The 19,321-nt window shown below is 42.4% G+C and overlaps 1 protein-coding gene across 1 annotated transcript in view; it reads right to left on the bottom strand.

The window, feature by feature from the left end:
* Positions 1-19,321, bottom strand: part of PAPPA (pappalysin 1) — a 243,399-nt gene that overhangs the window by 149,129 nt on the left and 74,949 nt on the right. Inside the window, exon 7 of the mRNA XM_043566322.1 lies at positions 13,318-13,816. Within this exon, the coding sequence (XP_043422257.1) occupies positions 13,318-13,816 (499 nt within the window). The remainder of the gene's footprint in view (positions 1-13,317; positions 13,817-19,321) is intronic.

Below are 19,321 nucleotides of genomic sequence, written 5' to 3'. Positions count from 1 at the left end.
AGTGCTTCAATGCTCCTTCCAGGTCTGAGAGCTTTTGCGTCTAATTCCTAGATGGGAGGGGGCGTGAGCACTTGAGAATGCTCTCTGCTTAAAAATCCGGAGACAGAGCTGTAGACAAGGAGTGGAGCTCAGGAAGGAAACACAAAAATGTAGAAACAGAGCTGCATGCCTTCAGATACTACTTATTCCAAGTTTCTAATCGTGGGACGGATATGAGAGTCCAGAGAAGGGGAATGAATCGCCCCAAGTCATACAGAAAATTAATGGCAGAGTTCAACTGTTCTGGTATTTTTGACTAACATCCTTGGATGGAAGTTTCCAAATGTTTCAGTTCATAGTACGTTGAAGCTGGGGCAAAAAACCCTACTTCCCACTCTGACAACAAGAATGTGAGAGCCGGCGTTAGCATGGAAGGCGGGGCACTGCTTTGCATGAGGCACAGGGAGGTGGCCTCTGGCTTGTATTAAAGCCCATGAGTGAATGATTAATCCCGGGCAGAAAACAAAGCCCATGCCTTGTAACGTTATAGGCATTAGTGCTACGGAAGATTAACCCCCTGACCCCCCGGGGGTCCTTTGCAGAACACTGGACTACATTTTGAGAATCAGTGGATGATGAAAACAGGTGGGCTCACAGGTCCTGTCTGCCCATCTCACCACACACACATGCACATACACATGCACACACTCCTACGTGCATGCACACGTGCACACACACTCGTGCGTTCACATGCATGAACACACACACACACACACACACGCACGCACGCACGTGCATGTGCACATGCACAGGCTCACCTCACTTGCTCCTGAGTCTCTACACAGGGAAGAAATTTTACGGTTCAAAGTGAACTCTAGCTGTGTGCCCGCCACTGATTCATAGCTGGCAACTGGAAGGCACTTTCAAACTGTTCTGCCTCTCGTCCCGACCTACATATGCCTCTACCTCCGCGTTCTGTTTCTGTGATGCCAGTACCCTAGGTGTCTGCCATAACCCACACGCCTGCTTCCTCCTTCTGCCAAGTACGTCCATCCCCTTAGCTCAGTGCGTCCAGTTCTCACCACCCCCACCTCATCTCCTGCTTCAGTTCTGACAACGAACAGTGCCTTACTTACCTGACTGTGTCCAATCTGTGTCCCCACCCCTACATTTACCAGAAAGCCACTCATGACCAAAGAACGATCCTGAAACTAAATCTGATCAGGATCCTCTTACCTAACACTTTGTGGCTCCTTACTACCTACCCTCAGGATGAAGCCCAGCCCCTCCAGTACAGTACTCTAGAACCATCGTTACTGGCTTCTCTCAACTTCTCTGACCTCTTTGCTCATCTGGTCTTCCTTAAATTCCACCCCCCTCACCCCATTCTGCCAGGAGAAAGTAGTGTTAACTCCCATCCCTGACTAAATACCCTGGCCTTGGCTTAGGTCCTACCCTTCTCCCAGAGCTTCTCACTGAGCCTTTAAGCCAAGTGGGGAGCTCCTACCTACATGCTTCTTTTACCATAACACCTTCCTCACTATTTTGTTAGCCTTGTTTATCTGTCCACTTCTTGTACTAATTAGATGACGTTTCTAGAGGGCTAGGACTCCCTTATTGACTGGTTTATTTATCCCCACTGCCTAGGACATGGCCTGTTATAAAGACAGTGCTGAATAAACACCTGTTGAATGAAAGGAAGACTTACTTACATCATCTGGCCCAATACCTTTACTTTAAGGATGAGGAAACTGAAGCCCCAAGAGAAGGGACCATGCTATAAGATTCTCTTTGGTCTTTCTGATTCTCTGGTAACTAATCCATCTTGGAAATTAAAAGAGAGGCCTCATACCATATATCATCTGCATCATCACGAATTTCTGGCTTTATTGTTATGTCACAGGGTTTCTTCATGCATGCATGCCCACATGGATTTATTTACCTACATTGGCCATCTACTTGGTGCCTGGCCTGGCACCAAAAGCTTAGGCTAATGTGGCAAGTACTGCTAGTCCCCACCTCTAGGGTCTCACTGTCTAGACAAAATGCCACTGACCAGGAGAACCACACTGATACATTCTGAAACAGTCCCAAGGAAAGAGCTTGGTAGGCTCTAAGAGAGAGACAGGATGTTAACAAGGAGTTCTGAGAACCCCAGCATGTCTAGAAGGCTTTCTATAGAACCGGCCAGTCTATGAGCTCACAGTCCAGACCTGTGGCTAACGGGCCATGCAACCTGCCCCGTCCCCCCCTTACAGCATTAGATGCACTCAGTGCAGATGAGACTTCAAGGAGGGTCCAAACAGACTGTCAGAGCTAGAAATGTCCTTTGAAGGTTTATACCTATGTCTTCATTTTACAGAAGGGAGACTGTGGTCCCTAGATGGGGAGTCACGGATCAGGGTCGGAGCAAGTTTTAGGAAATCAATACTGGAATCCTGGTCTCCAATTCAAGGGTCAGCACTTTGGTGTTTTGTTTTGTTTTGTTTTTTCCTTCTTCTTCTTCTTTTTTTTTTTTCTTTAGCTTAGTTACAGAGATTAAGTGCAATTTTTCTTTCCCATCTTCTAATCCGACAATGAACCTTAGCAACTCTGATGAGAGTTTCATGGGAAATTGATTCATGTATGTGTCTGTGCATGTCTGTTTTTGCCTTTCACACATACTCTCCAGACTGACCCTGGCCAAGAACAAGCCTAATGAAAACCAAACAATAGAAAGAATCATGAACATTTAAATCTTTATGGTTCCCCAAGATTGCATTGTGTTCTTGCAAGATCATTATCTCATTGTTTTTTTTTAGGACACCCCTCATGAGACTGCATGGACATCACCCGCTTTTTCCAGGGGAAACAGCTGAGACTCAAACCACTGAAAGGATCTGGTCAGGGTCACACAGCAAATCAGCCATGTGCTGGTCCGGGAATCAGGTCTCTTAATTTTGAATTCAGACTCTCTAAAATAATGTCTGAGGTTCCTGTTTGCACAGACACAACATAAACCCACTAAGACCTGCCTGAAGGATTCTCATCATATCTGAGCACAGACTGAATGGATTCTGTCCACTCTTCCTGCCAACGTCCAGTGTGAGATAAATTCCTCCATTCTTTCCACATCTGTAATTACTCTGATGGCTGTTATTTTCCTTCTCTTTCCTATTCATGTATTTGTTTGCTTAAAAATCAGGAATTGGAGAAGCACAACTAAAGTCCAGTCCATCCTACCTACCCCAAGGGCAAACAGCGAGAGAACAAAGAAGTAAGTGATATCAAGACACTCATTACAACCTGATTTCACTAACTCATTGTTTTCCAAAGGGCCTCTTGCCCTACCCCACCCTCTAATAACATACTAAATTAAAATCTATTCTTTTGATTTATATTTCTCTGATAAAGAAGATGTGGAATATATATATCTACATACATACATACAATGGAATATTACTTGGCAAGAATGAACTCTTGCCATTTGCAACAACGTGGATGGAACTAGAATATATTATGCTAAGCAAAATAAGTCAGGCAGAGAAAGACAGACATCATATGATTTCCTTCATATGTGGAATTTATGAAACACAACAGATGAACATAGGAGAAAGGAAGGTAAAATAAGATAAAAACAGAGAGGGAGGCAAACCATAAGAGACTCTTAAATACAGAGAACAAACAGAGGGTTGTTGGAGGGGTGGTGGGTGGGGGAATGAGCTAAATGGGTGATGGGCATTGAAGAGGGCACTTGTTGGGATGAGCACTGGGTGTCATATGTAAGTGATGAATCACTGTTTTTTTACTCCTGAAACCAATACTACACTGTATGTTAACTAACTTGAATTTAAATAAATAAAATTTAAAAAACATATTATTTTATTTCCAGAAATAACATTTCCCTCATTCCAAATACTCATACCTGAAACTTGAAAGTAATTGGGTAACTCCTTAAAACCTTTGCATCCAATATATCACCAAATATGGTTGATTCTACCTTTAAAACATACCTCCAATCCATCTACTCTTCTAGGCAAATAATCATAATTTCTGGTTCAGACTTTAGTAATAACTCCTGGATGGACTTTCTCATTTTCCCCTAATTCTTTCTTCATACAGTACCCAGAGGAATTTTATAAAAACACAAATAAATAAATAAATCCAAACAAATAAATCCAAACTCCATAATGTTTGCCCCTGCTTACCTCTACAGTTATGTTTCTACATATCCCCCCCCCCTTAATTTAAGGAGGAATTATACTCTCTTATGACCTGTCAAAATAATAATCTTCAGATTGTAATTATATTTTTACTTGGGCTATTATTTAGCCCAGCCCACATGGAGACTGACCTACAATAGGTACTTATTATGGACGGACTGAGTGACGGATGGAAGGACACAAGGAAGGAAGGAAGGAAGGAAGGAAGGGAGGGAGGGAGGGAGGAAGGAAGGAAGGAAGGAAGGAAGGAAGAAAGGAAGGAAAGAATTTATTAGTAGAGCCTTCTGTCCATCATTTAACCTCTATGGATCTTATTTAACATCTGTAGAGAAAACACCGTAACAACACACTTTAAAATTCAGTAGTGCATCAGACAGACCCATTGAAATTTAGATAAGTCATGTGTTAGCACCAAACAGGGACCCTTCACACTTTCAAAATCATGAAGGTATTTGGAGACAGTAAGCACTTCTATGGCTGCTGCTGGCCCTGGAGATCTGTTGATTTTGCTAAACCCTTTTGCTTACCTTAATGTTCTCAGAACCCATATTTCATTCTGAGAGGTACTTGGCCTAAGACTGACATGAGGGAGTCATAGGTAGATGATGCCCAACTTCTAGAAATAGAGTACAATTGTGTTGACTATATAATCTGCTAGCCTGGGCTAGGAGCAGAGGTATTTATTCTGGGCTTGAAGAAATACCTCTTACTCCTGATGCTTCTCATCAGTCCTGGCAGGCAGGACATCAGAATGCAGGTAAGACCATGTCAGGTAGGCAGCACAGAGAAGCACCCACTCAGGAAGAGGTCCGACCTGGAGCAGGCATTTCAGCAACATGCTACTGGAAATGCACTTCATCAAGACTCCTCCTCATCATCTACTTACATGTTCAAAACACAAAGGAAAATATTTGTTCTCTTTGGTGTATTTATTCTGTTGCTCCTTGGAAACAAGAAAAGCTAGTTCAAATACCTTTTCTCTCCATCCATCAAGATGCCACCTTATGTGCTGCCTGTCACAGCAATGATTATGCTCAGTAATTTGCTGGAATGCCCTGGGATCAGGCAAGGAGATGTAAAACTGGACTCTAGCATCTATTAATGATGAGATCTTACATAAATAAATGACTTTATCTCTTTGAGTCTCAGCTTCCTCATCTAAAAATAAGGCATACTGACACCTATACCTCATTGGTAGACTTATAAAAATATTGAGCATATTTGAACTACTCACCACATGGTAGTTACTGGTATGATGTTAGTGCTACCTGTAGTAGATGCTACCTGCATATGTGATGGTGGTTAACACCATCTAAATTTAGGCTCTGCTGGGGGCAGAGATTGGGTTGGTTTTTCTAGTCTACTGTATCTTCAGAATGTGACATGGTTCCCATCCAGGAATCATACTAAATCGAAAAATATGTCAACATACAAGTGATTACACTAAGAATCACTAAGAATAACTTCTTCATAAATGCTAGTTCTCTCTTGACTGTTTCATCCTAGATTCTAATAACATTGCTGAATAAGCAGGGGCACTGGCATTAAAATCCCAGTTTAGCAGATGGGAAAACTGAGATATGAACAGATTAACCACCAGACATAAATTAAAGACATTAATAGACAAATCACAGAAGAGAAAGTGTAGATACCCAGTAAATACTTGAAACGAGGCTCCCTCAAGATGCTCAATCACAAAAACATCAATGAGAAACCACGTTTTCATCCATCAAATGGGCCAAGACAAAAAACTTTCATTTTGTCAGGTAGTAGTGACAGTGTGGGACAGCAGGTCCTGCCACATGCTGCTCGTGGGATGTGAGCTAGTTCGCCCTTTCAGAATGCCACAGAATGTACCCATTAAAATGAAAATGACCTACAGCTTATGACCCAGCAATTCCATCTCTCAATATCAACTCTAGAGAAATGTTCACATGTACCTACAAGGAGGTTCCTGTAAGAGTTCTGTAAGAGTACAATACAGAGTACTGTAAGTACAGTAAGAGTACTGACTGCAGCATTTGTTTGTAATAGGAAAAATGTGTGAAATAATATAAATGCTCAGCATTAGGGGTATGGTGAAATAACCTGTAGCACGCTCCCACTATGGAGTACTGTATAGTACTTAAAAGAAATAAAATAGATTTTAGAACCAAAGTGGATAGATAGCCCAGATTACTACATTCCCCTCCCCCCACCAGAAAAGTCCACTTTTGGTCTATGATGAAGTATATAGTATAGCATGTTGGTTAATTAATTCATCCATCCATCCATCCATCCATCCATCCATCCATCCATTCTTTTATCAATGTTTGCTAAGTACCCAACTGGTTTCAAGCATCCATACTAGGACAAACCTCTTAAATGATCAATTCTTTATCATCTTCAGGGTCTTAGCTTAGACATCACCTCTTCTGAGAAACCTTCCTTAACTACCTCAAGCTGGGGTAGATACCCTTCCTATGTTTTCCCACAGCCTCCCTAGGCTCTTCACACTAGAGTGCTTTCCATGCTGCAGGAAAAACACCTGAATCATTGCCTGTTCAGCTCCTTCAAACTGTGTGCTCATGGGGCACCTGTGTGGCTCAGTCAGCTAAGTGCCTAATTCTTAATTTTGGCTCAGGTCATGATCCCACAGTTTATGAGATTGAGACCCATGTCAGGCTCTGCGCTGAGAGTGTAGAGCCTGCTTGGGATTCTCTCTCTCCCTCTCTCTGCCCCTTTCCTGCTCGCTCGCTCTCTCTCTCTCTCTCTCTCTCTCTCAAAAATAAATAAATAAACATTAAAATAAACAATGTGCTCATGAGGTCAGGAATCAGGGCTCTATTCCTAGTTCTAGCACAGTATATGGCATAGCACAGACACTTAGTAAATACTTGCTAAACAACAAGTATTTGATTTGCATGATTTGGTCGATGAATGAATTAACAAATGAACACATACAAGAACAAAGAATGGATGAGTCGGGGACATACAGAAAGAGTCAGGAAAAGAAATGGGACTATATTTGATTTGCATGATTTGGTCGATGAATGAATTAACAAATGAACACATACAAGAACAAAGAATGGATGAGTCGGGGACATACAGAAAGAGCCAGGAAAAGAAATGGGACTAAAAAAACAATGAGGTGGTGAGTCAGCTTGAGAGCCATAAAAACAGCATGAGAGAGCCACCTGTGTCTTCAGTTGACCCTGATTTGGTCTAAACTTCCTCAATCCTCTGAGGATTAATATGGCATCACATGTCAATGTTATGGCTAAGATCTTTAGGCAAGAGGCATCTTTCCAGAGGTTCCACTTTGTGTTACTGCTGACTCGTTCTTCACTCATTCATTCAACACCATTCATGAAGCTCTGATGCTGTCACACACTAGCATGTTAAATTTTGTACTTAAGAATCTGAACCAAGTGAGAGAAGAAGGAAAAAAAAAAAAAGAAACAAAGACACAAGCACAGTTAAATATAAGGCAAGCCAAACAGTGATCAAGGACCAAAGATCCTGTTATACAACACCTATGTTCCAAACAGGAGACACTTTTGGTCTCTGTTCAAATATCACCCCATCGGAGGCCTTCCCTTACCACTTCTCTAAAATCACTAAATGCTACCCAACTGCGGTATTATGCAATTATTTCTGGTTTGTGTCTCCCAGCTACATCGTAGGAATTAATGAGAACAAGGATCTTTCCTGCTCTCTTCACCACTACATCCCTAGTGCTTAGAAAATAGATGGATTCATGGTGGAAATCAAAAAATATTTGCTGAGTGAAGGGACTGATAGATAAACTACAGTTTTTGAGCGGATTGATGGGGTTCTGAGCACATAGAGTCCAGAGGAAGAGATGTGGGATCCAATTTGTAAAATTTGGACTCATATTCACAAGAAACTCCACCCAGATCATGTAAATATCTCCTTTCCTTATGTTTGTTTTCCCCAAGAATTATATTGAGAATGGCAAGAAGGTGAGGCAAAACAGATATTGTGTTGGCAGGTTAACAGGTCTGAACGAGAGAGAAGAATCAATGGAATAATTAACTGGGATACATACATAAGCCAATTGGGAAAGGTGACTTTTAAGAATATTTCTAGTTGTAAATTAAAAGTCCTAAGCGAGGGGTACAAACATATATGTTCAACCAGAGAATGAATGACTAAGAGCACTTAGCTTTGGAGTTGATAGATTTACATACAACCCCAGGTAGGTGGCTGGATAGCTGTGTAAAGACTGACCTCAGGTCCTCATCCATAATCTGGGATAAGACCACCTACTTTGTGGGGCTGCTGTATAGATTCAATCAAATGAGATTACTTAAGTAACACATTCAGTAAATTCTTGACACATAGTAGGTACTTAGTAAATTACAGCTTCTCCATTTCTCTTCAACCGCCAAACTCTTTCCCATTCTTCATTCAAGAGCCATTCAAAAATATTCACTATCTCCTTTGTGCCAGGAATCGTTCTAGGCACTTAGAATGCACTAGCAGACACACAGGCAAAAATTCCAGTCCTCAGGAGGTTTATTTTCCTTAATTGCACCTCAATTCTTCCAAGTTTGGGTTAGAAGCCGCTGACTCTTTGTCTCTGTTTCTGCCTTTAGGGCATTGTATACTGCAGTGACACTGCTTCCCTAACTCTCTTTCTTCCCACAGTGTGACCACCCTGAGCTCAGACTCCATGCCTGTCCATTCATTGTTTATGGTTTGCTTTATACCTCACTTTCTCTAAGCCAAAAAAAAAAAAAAAAAAAAAAAAGGAAGAAGAAGAAGGAAGGAAGGAAGGAAGGAAGGAAGGAAGGAAAGTAAGCAAGTAAGTTAGCTTAGTTTTATCCAGAGTCTTTACTTAGAGAAATCTAAAGACTCCATGGAGACCCAAGGAGCATGGTGGCCAGTGCAGGAGCACTTGGCAGTCAAGTTGAGAAAGAGAAGCTCCCCTGCTCTTTCTTCTCAGATAGGTGCCTAAAGAAATTGGCCATGTGACTTGTGCTTCTGGACTCCAAGAGTGGGTCACAGTAACTGACTGAGGTCAAGTGGCCCGTGAGTTGTAGTCTGCCTTCCACTTGCTGTATCTCAAACTTCAGCCAGCTTGGATGCATGTCTGAGCTCCAGAATTCTGCCTTTGCATTATTACCTGAGATGGTGTGGTGTTGTGGTTGACAAGGTGTTATTTGGAATTAGAAGTGGGTTTTAAACCTGACTCTGCCATTACCAGCTATATTACATTGGATAAATCACTTTTCTGAGCTTCAGCTTTTTCTCTGAGCTTTACCTCCTCATACGTATTTGTAAAGCACTTAAAGCAGAGAGAATATCCAGCAAATGGTTGCCATTGTTGTTGTTATTTTTATCATCACCATTATTATTGTCTGCACACTACACATTTCAGTAGGGTATCCTAGGGACTCAGTGAGGACCCCTCTGGGTACTGATTCTCATAGTCTCTGCTAAGTCCCTTTTACTACAAAAAAGTGAATGAATCACCTGTCACCTAAGAACAACGTCTACTCACAGCCAAGAGTTTAATGTGTTGGCCCTTCATTTTACAAAGGGGGAAACTGAAGCCGAGAGACGTGATACAACATGTCTTAATAACATATGGTGAGTTAGTAGCAGAGTCAATGCTGGTCCCCTTTCCCTCCATCAGTGTCACTTCTCATCCAATAGAGGGGTTTTCATGTAAGGGAGACAGTCCACATTTCTTCTTCATTCTGGCCAAAAGTAATCAGTATCCTAGAAATGCCCATTGGGTAAGCACAGAAGCCTCTCCCTTCATCAATGTCATACCTTGGGAAACTATCTCTAGTACAGATAACAGAAAGAATAAATATTTCTGCTGAGAGAAAAAAATGAAGACAAAGGTCAAAGGGAATCATGTAATGGGTTGAGTCAGGAAAGAAAAAGAAAGCATTTTTTTCTCTCTCTCCTCTTTTTCTCCAAAACAGTCTTTATATAGAACTTGTATAAGAGCCAATTTATTTGATATGGAAAAAATGTGAAAGCAGCAAAACATACCACACACACACACATGCGCGCGCGTGCGCGCGCGCACACACACACACACACACACACACAAAGAGGTATTTGTGTTGGAGTTCAGAACTCGAATTACCAAAAGATAAAGGAGTTGAAATGGTAAGTTGACTTGGAATGATGTTTTACTTGTTTTAGAGTCTCAGAGAACATTCAGGTCAGGAATGTAGTGTAGTCCAGTCTAGGTCTCCAATAAATTCAATGGGACGCAAGAAAGACATAGAGGAAGTCAATGTAGGCCTCAGTCTAGCCATGTGTCTGACACATAGCCTAAGAAAGATTTGCTGGTGAATGAAAGAAAAAATGGCACATAAAAGTGTGGGTCCGACTAGTGGTGGTTCTGGAAGTAAAGTGGTACAAGACTGTTCATTTTTTGTCATGTAGTTAAGGTCTTCAGCACTGAAGTGTGAGTGTCTATAGGAAAGGCGCCGGGTCATTCCTGACATACCCAGATCCCAGTGAACACTCTGGCCCACAGAATGTTCTCAACACATATTCATAAATTGAGTGAGTATTGGGAACAAAACCTTGGAAATCCCAGAGCCTTATAGATCACTTTGAGCAGTGGCTATTAAACTGTATGTAACCACGGGGCACCTGGGTGGCTCAGTCAGTTAAGCATCTGACTTTGGCTCAGGTCACAATCACACGGCTCATGAGTTTGAGCCCTATGTCAGGTTCTATGCTGACATCTCAGAGACTGAAGCCTGCTTCAGATTCTATGTCTCCCTTTCTCTCTGCCCCTCCCCAGCTTGCACCCTGTCTCTTTCAAAAATAAATTAAAAACATTAAAAAAAATAAAATAAATGTAGCCAGTCTTAGAGTAATTTGGGAAGACCCTGTAGGCAAGTTTCTGATCAAGTTGTCTAGGCTGAGATCTAAGGACTTGTCCTAAGTTCTCAGGTGTTGTTGTTGCTCCTGGTCTGGGGCAGGAGAACCTGTTTTAGTGCAGTGGTTCTTAAATGTGACTACACATTATAATCATCTGGTAATATTTTAAAAGACTTGATGGCCAGGCTTTATCCTCCTTACCAATTAAATAAGTGCCTGGGGCATTGGTGGAGGGTGGGAGATAGGGGTGGAGAGGGCATGCTGGCGAAACACAAGTGATTTTAAAGTGCCCCAAGTTTCCATAACGTGCACTTGACTTTGAGAACCCCCAGCCTAGTACGTCTTCCTCCTTGTAAATTAAGGCTTCTGAAGCCCCAGAAAGGGTAAGTGATTAGCCTAAGATCCTAGAGCAAATCAATGACTATCTGGGAATGGAACTCAGGGGACTCTCACTTGTTCAGATGGATTTCCACCATTCCACATTTATCAACTCAAGTCAGCTCTCACAGGCACACAACTCCAGGCAAAAAAAAAAAAAAAAAAAAAAAAAAAAAAAGCTGGATTTAAACTGAGGGTGTAAGGCATCTATTCTCTCCATTGTTTTATAAAGAAATTTTAAGTGGATGCATATTTATAGAATTTTACCACTCTAGACAAGCAAGAAGATGAAAGAGACAGAGTTATGGAATATTTTCAAGGCAAGATGATCCTTTAAATTTTAAGTACATTCTCAAACACAAACCAAGTGCTGCCTCTGAGTTCCTGAACAGATGTTCTTTCTTCATCTCTGAGTCAATGAATGGGCAAGGGTCTGCTTGTGATGTGCACGTTAATTGCTGGTATGTAAAAGGGAGTGCTGGAAAAGTATTTGAAAGTGGTTCTGTCTCTTAAAAAGATTAAAAGTTTCCTCCAGAACTCGGTTTCTATTAATGATTGGCTCAGTAAATATTTTCAAGTAGACAGAGCAGAGATTGTGTCTTCTATCATCTTAGAACCAAAGAAAGTGCCACAAAAAGACCCATAGAAACCACTGACATGAGCACTGTCATCACACAGAAGAGGGAAGTGAGGCTCAAAGAGACTGACGGGCTAATCTAAAATTAGTAAGTGGACCGGCTGGGGCTAAACCAAGGCATCTGACTTCCGAGCTATTGCTCTTTCCAGTACTCAAAGTGTTCCCTACCAATGTCCTTTGCACTTACAGCAGATATTCAACAAAAGTGTGGTGATTAACTTCGTAGATTTCTCGGTACCCGAGTTAGGTGGTGAAAGCACCCTCATTTGTTGGATTAAAGCAGAAGTTGGAATCACATCTTTAAGCGAACACTGGTCGAAGGCACTGGCTTCGGAATCAGGACAGAACCTGATCTTACCACTTTCTAACTATGTGACCTTGGACAAGTGACTTCACGTCTTGAATCTGTTGCACCCTTCTTTGTAAAACAAGAAGGGTAACTGGGCTGGTTTGTGGAGAGGATGAAATAAACGAGTAGAAGATGCAAAGATCTCAGCCCATTGTCTGGCACACAGGCAAAGCACTAATGAGGCCACTGTAAGGTGGCCTCTCAGAAAACATAAAACCTGACGATGTTGGAGGAAAAGGTAGCTTGAGAAATGAATATTAAGGATGAGCACTATCTTGCATAAAAGCCGTGAGCATCCCAAAAGGATCCTGGAGACCTAGAGCTGCAAGGGCTCTTAAGGATCAAATGGGTTTGAACCTCTCTTCCACTTTGGAAAAGGAAACAAAACAAGGACTGTGGCAGGTGATGTTCACCTTCCAAGAACATTCCCATGCAAATACACAGAACCATGCTCAATTCCCAGGCAACCTGCTACTTAGCTTCACGCCCTTCTCATTCACTGAAAAAGCAATCCAAATGCATGAATCTTCAATTAAATATAAAAAGGAAATCATTAGCAAACTTCCATTAGCAAACTTCCATTCTTCCATTTCATGAGTAATACCTGACTTACTTATTGCTAATCTTATACAGCCTCCTTCATTTAATTGTTCGGAAAACCAAGAGAGGTCTGGGAATCTTAGAGTTATGTTAGAGCTCTCCCCAAATTCCAGACCTCCTGGTTACTTGTGCTTTGCCATTCTCACCATATCAACTCTGCCTTATTAAGACCGTTCCACACCCACTGCCAGGTTATGAATCCCTAGAAGTGAATCTGTCTGTGATGAATGTTTTTCCAAGACAGGCCTTTCTGACACTCCTTACATTTGCCCACCCACAAGACCACCTCCTTATCCAGAGAGTGCACTTACGTGTCCATGAATCTTCTATTGAGGTGTAGAAGGGAGGCCACATCCACCTGGAGAGGAGGGTCCCGGACCACCTTGTACTGCAGGGGCTTACACTCTAGGCAGAGCGGGCTGTCAGGAATGGAGGTCAACATGGCCGCATCAATCTCCAGGTGCTCATCCAATGTGTAGATCTGGATGCCGTACACCTCCTCACCCACATCCCGGAGTTTGATGGTCAATGGGACATCGCAGAAGACGTTCTGAGGGCCCAGGGAGATGTTCTTCCCACTGACAGTCAATAGTTTGATGTCATTGACAGCCCCACTAGAGTCCCAGTCAGTGGAGACAAAGGTTACCCATATGGTTAAAGACTCAGGGACCAAAGGGTAGCGAAATTCCAGTTCAAGGTAGCAGCCCTGTGGCTCAGGGCAGGCTGGAGGGACTGTGTGTGGGTTGACAGCTGAATTTGGGCTCCAGGTGCGGACACTGGACTTACAGGGCTGTTCAACATCTGGATGACCTATGGAGAAGAGATGAGGGTATGAGTTCCTGAAAGCCCTTCAGTCTGGTCCTTGGAGCTTCCTGTACACAGTAGGAGAGACTGGTCTGACTAGAGCTCAGACAGAGGTGAAAAGAGAGGGAAGATTCTCAGTGTTTTGGTGAATCAGTTGTATGCACAGCATCCAGCCCATCTCCACCCTTGCAATACAGATCTTGGATAAATCACAAAACATTTGCTCACAACTACATTCAAGTAAGTGTCTTACTATTGAGTCAATGCCCAAACTTTCTTTCTTCATTCCCTACTTGCAGGCTTTGCTGCCCCAGATGGAAAGAAGGAAGGGACACACATTTGCTTAACACACATTTGCTAAACATCGCCTGAACTTGCTTATTTCTTGCAAAGACTCATCTCAGAGGTGAGGCAACTAAGGCTCAGAAATGTGGAGTGGACTGATCAAAGTCTCACAGCTTGATGTGAAGGTCAGTCAGCATTGGAACCCAGTTTTGTCTCATCTTGAAGTTCATACTCTTTATTCTCCCTACTGCATGCAGAGGCCACAAAAATAAACTAGAATCCTTATAGTACTGCTTTCAGTACAACCTGCTTCAAATGACAGAAGAACCAGAAACCTCCAGCAAAGAAGAGATGAGTGCAGATAGTTCCTCCCATTGGATTGAGGATTCTGGGAGGGAAACTGTGTAGAACCATGAATGACAGAACTGGAAGGCAGCCCTGGAGCCATCTTATCTCTCCTCCTCCTCTTTACCACATGAGGTCATTCCATACCACTGAGCTTCTCAGAGCTCTGTCCAGTCTGACTCAGGAAAGGGGAGGGTTGGGTGAGGCAGGGGAGGGGGGAGAAGGAAGGAGGGATTCTTCTACTCTTTCCCCAGGGAGACAATGCCTCATCCCGACTGATCTCAGCCTGCAGTGACTTCTGATTTTTCTCTGATGAGATCATGTAGTCCTAGACCCTCAGAGAGCTCTCCTTTGCACTGCTGAGAAAAGTAATCAGGACTCTGTAATGATCAGCTCTAATTTGTTTAAGGCAATCTAACAAGAGATACACATCACTGGTGAGGGTAGGACGCAGGATGTCAAGTTGTCCTATTAGCCACATTTTTTTTTTCCATCTTTTGGTGGCAAGTGGGATGCTGGGTATTTCTAAATCAAAAGGAAAAAGGCAATCTTTGCTGGAAATGGCTTTGTGGTAGTGTTACAGCATCACAGGAATTGCAATGTGAAAACTAGAAAACCATTTTGGGTAGAAAAGCTATTCCAGTGAAGGCTATAAAAATGCCTCCAATCTCCATGCCTCTGCCCAGCCAAGGGAGAAGAGAGAAGACATCAAGTGGAGATGGAGAAGAGAAAAAGAAAAGAAAGTGGGCGGCGGGGGGGGGGGGGTGGTTGAGAAGAATTCAAAAGACTTTTTAGATATAACACATCAGAGCAGGAATAAATGGATATAACTACTCCACCATTCCTAGGCAAGGTTCATCCATTTCAGCAAATGCTGGCTAGAAGTGACCAGTGATTTAAGTCAAAGGCACAAATAAGACTCCCTAGCGAGGCTGAAGCTTTTCTTCGTGTCAACTCTCTAACCCGATGGAGTCCCTGATTGTCTTAGCTTTATGAGTTGTTGGCACATACATTATCATTTATTCACTGAGCTTTCCTGAGGGCAACATTTTAATGTATATGGAGCACATTCCCTAGCCATTAATGTATTCATCTGTTTGTCACCAAGATCCTGTAAGACAGTTATCATTTTTGTCCCTCATATCTCTGTTTCACTCAATGACAGGTAGCCTTTATTTAATATAGTACCTGGTCCATAGACAGTGATTATAGTGGATATTCAATAAATATTTGTTAAATGAAGAATCTTCTATCTTGCTAATATGGAGTTAAAAAAGCAGCGAGCACTTTGTGGAATGTAGAAGCCCATTGCGTTATGGTGAGTGTCAGGTGAACATTCCACCTCCTCCTCGCACTTTCTCTTGGAACTGGAAAAGGATGCAACAATCTTTCTCCTTCCTTGGAGAAAATGGCTATCAGTGATGGGAGCCACAACAGAGCAAAGATGACAAATGTGTCTGTCCCCTGCCTTCTCCCTGATTTCTTGTTAATCAACAGAGGGACCAAATGCTTTTCAAAGGACAGTAAGGTGAGCCTGGACCTTACAGTCAAGTAGGTAAAGAGGAATGGAGATCTTAGCAAAGCTTGTGCTTGTACTGTCATCAGAGACAAACTTTTACATGTCAAAAAGAGCCTCAGGATTACAGAGTCCAGCCATCACCAATGCAGCAACCCTTGAACCATGCCAGGCTCCACGAACTGACCATCCTGAGTTCGGTGCCATGCCAAACATGTTACATGCCTCATTTTTGCAATAAGTCTATGGCACAGGGTCTTAAGAAACTCATTTTCCAGAAGAGGGAACTGAGACTCAGATGGTTAAGTCACTCCCTGATGGGGAGCAGAATATTATGTGATACTGTTCATCCAGGCAGCATGCCAAACTTTGAAGCAATGGAAGCTGGGCTGAACTATAAGCTCATTGTGTCCCCTACTCTGATGATACCTACCTCACAGGGGTGCTGTAAAACTCAAAATGGGATGGTATACTTACTAGATGTCACAAATAGATTAGCTCTGTTATGAAACATAAGGAGGAAGGAACGGGGAAAAGCTTGGGAGGAAGAGGTAGTCTAAGCAAAGAGAATGGCTGAGAGTGAACAGGAACAAAGATGACTATGGTTGTGAGTGCAAGGGAGAGTAGCAAGTGGTGAGGCCAGCAAGCTAAACATAACCCAGGTTCTGGAGAGTCTTGTATGGCACTTTAAGGAAACTGCACTTTATACTGAGAAGGATGGAGGGGCTAGTGAAAAATTGTAAGCAAACAAGTGAAAATTACCTTTTAGCAAAACCACTTTTTAGAATCACAGATACTATCTATCCATCTATGTATTTGTCCATCTATCTGTCCGCCTGTCCATCCATCCTCCATCCATCCATCCATCCATCCATCCATCCATCCATCCATCTGTCCGTCCAAAGAATACTGACTGCCTGGTCTGTGCCCAGTGCTAGGCTAGTCCCTGGGAAAACAGGTTTCTATACACATGGCCTCTGCCCCCATGGAGCTTCTAGTCTAGTGAAACCAGGTGAGAAATGATTGTACTAACACAGACAATCACACCTGTGGCTTGGACAAGGGACCCTAAAAAGAGATGAGGACCAACCCAAAGTGCCTAAGAGGGAAAAAATGAACAAGGCTAGAAAGTTGACTGGGAGTGACTGTGAGGCAGGGAAAAGGGCAGAGAAAAGGGGGAAGGGAGGAGAAGGGAAGGAAGGAAGGAGGGAAAAAGTAAGAAGGAAGGGGGAAGAAAGAAAAGCATGAAAGTACTGTTACTTCATTATTAATACCTACCCTTTTGTATATATGGTGATTACATGAAAAGGTACATGTTGATACAAGCTGTGCACTAGAAATGAGGCTACGTACGTGTGAAATTTATTTATATATACTTATGCTGATTTAAATGTACATTTATGAAGATCCATACAGACATCTATTATATATCTTTGTGTATATACCCTGCAGCTGTTGACACAAATATAGTTATAAAAACTTAGTGCCAAGTTTTTCCAGATGAATACTTCAGCACACCTGAAATATTATGGGCAGAAAAATGGGGGAAAGGACTCACACAGATAAGAAAAAATGAAAACAGCTAGTGCCATGTGTCAGTCTCACGGAAAACCCAACATTTGCGAGGTGTTACATGCTTGGACATGTGATCTTACCAGAGATGTGAGTTGATGAGGCCTAACTATCTCAGTCCTGGGTGACAAGTGTCCATGGTATTAAATACCTCAAGAAACACTCAACTCTGAAATACAGTTTTTGCTCAAGATATAGGAAAACAGGGTTTCTTCTGAGTCCAATCACCTTCTGTGGCCAAAGGCAAGAATTTCTGTGACTGTATTTACCTGAAGTTCATGGAACAGAGTTAATGGAACACCACAGATGTGCAATAAATATTTGTTAAATGGTAAATATTCTATCTTATTAATATGGAGTTAAAATAAAGAAGTTACAGCTCTGTGGAATATTAGAGCTAGAGAGAACGTTTATTCTGTGCATGAGATGCTATCTTCAGAGAAGCTAAGTGACTCATTCAAGGGCACAGAGCACATTAATGTTGGGGCTCAGACCAAGGTCCAGTCCTCTTTATCCCCCCACCCCAAAGATCTGTCTGGCATTGCTCATGGATTTGAGAGTTTTATGTTAGTTTGGGAAGTCTAAAAACCTAAACATGCAAAGATAAATAGGATGAAAATGAGTTGAGAAATAAATTGCAGAGTTTGGCTCATGGAAAAGTTTATTTCTTCAAGGATATTAAAAGGGTCTGAGCCAAAAGGATCACACAGCCTGTAATAGGATGCTCTAAAAAAAGAACAGTGTCTTTTCCTGGCCTGCATGCACTAAATTTACATATTCTGAAGGAAAACCCAAGGCTGCTGGGTTTCCTTGCATGCCTGAGTCAGCTCAGGGAACGAGGGGGCTCAGCACTTCCAGTTGAACTCTGCTCTACATATCGTGCTTTAAGAAGGTCAACAGCAAACCAGGAACAGACTTAACCAATTGACAGTTGGGTTGGATGGAGGTGTGGGGAGATGTCTGAAAATTATTTCATTCATGCAACTGGTAGAACAAACCAAGATGTTTTAGCCAGAGAAGTCTCAGTGGAGAGTCTTGCTGATTATACCTCCTAAATCTCTCTCAATTCCATTGACTTCTCTCCATTTCTCACTGCCACGGACCACACCCTGGCCACCACCATCCCTATTCCAGATTCCTGCAACAGCCACTGCTCCCTTTCCCCCAGCACACACTCCTCAGGCTCTTCACCACAGAGCAACCCATGCAATCTTGACAACATGTACATCTCACCATGCAACAGACTCCTGCCAAGGCACGTGGTGCCTCCTTGCTGCCCTCAGTAAAAACCCATCGTTATCCAGTCATTATAGAACACTCAGTCCAACCTTCCCCGACTCCACACCTTACTCTTCATGCTCCAAACCCTCTTAATCTCTCAGAGCATTACTGAAGACCTTCTGTTTATGAGGGTTACATCTACTAGTAGTTGCCATACTATCAATGAAAACTGAGAAACTTTAGAACACAAGAACACATACGCATGTGCTCTATTAGCTATTGGAGCAGTAATAACATCGCATTCCATGCAGGACGGGAAAGCTCCATTCTCACGAGAGACTGGGAGTGGAAATGGTAATCAGTATCATAGCATCATTATGAAAATAATTTTGGTCTTTGAGGATACCCTGTAAAGTCTCTAGGAATGCCATAATCCTCCAGATCAGACTCAAAAAACCACTGTTCTAAACATACCCAGTTTCTTTCATGTTGTCAAATGTGCCTTGCTCACTGGTGTGGTGACATTTCCTGGGTGGCCTTAGTCTCAGTTCTACATGAGGCCAGCTGCTCAC

Source organism: Prionailurus bengalensis, chromosome D4, assembly GCF_016509475.1.
Source record: "Prionailurus bengalensis isolate Pbe53 chromosome D4, Fcat_Pben_1.1_paternal_pri, whole genome shotgun sequence".
Lineage (NCBI taxonomy): Eukaryota > Metazoa > Chordata > Mammalia > Carnivora > Felidae > Prionailurus > Prionailurus bengalensis.
This window is presented reverse-complemented; position numbering and strand designations above follow the sequence as displayed.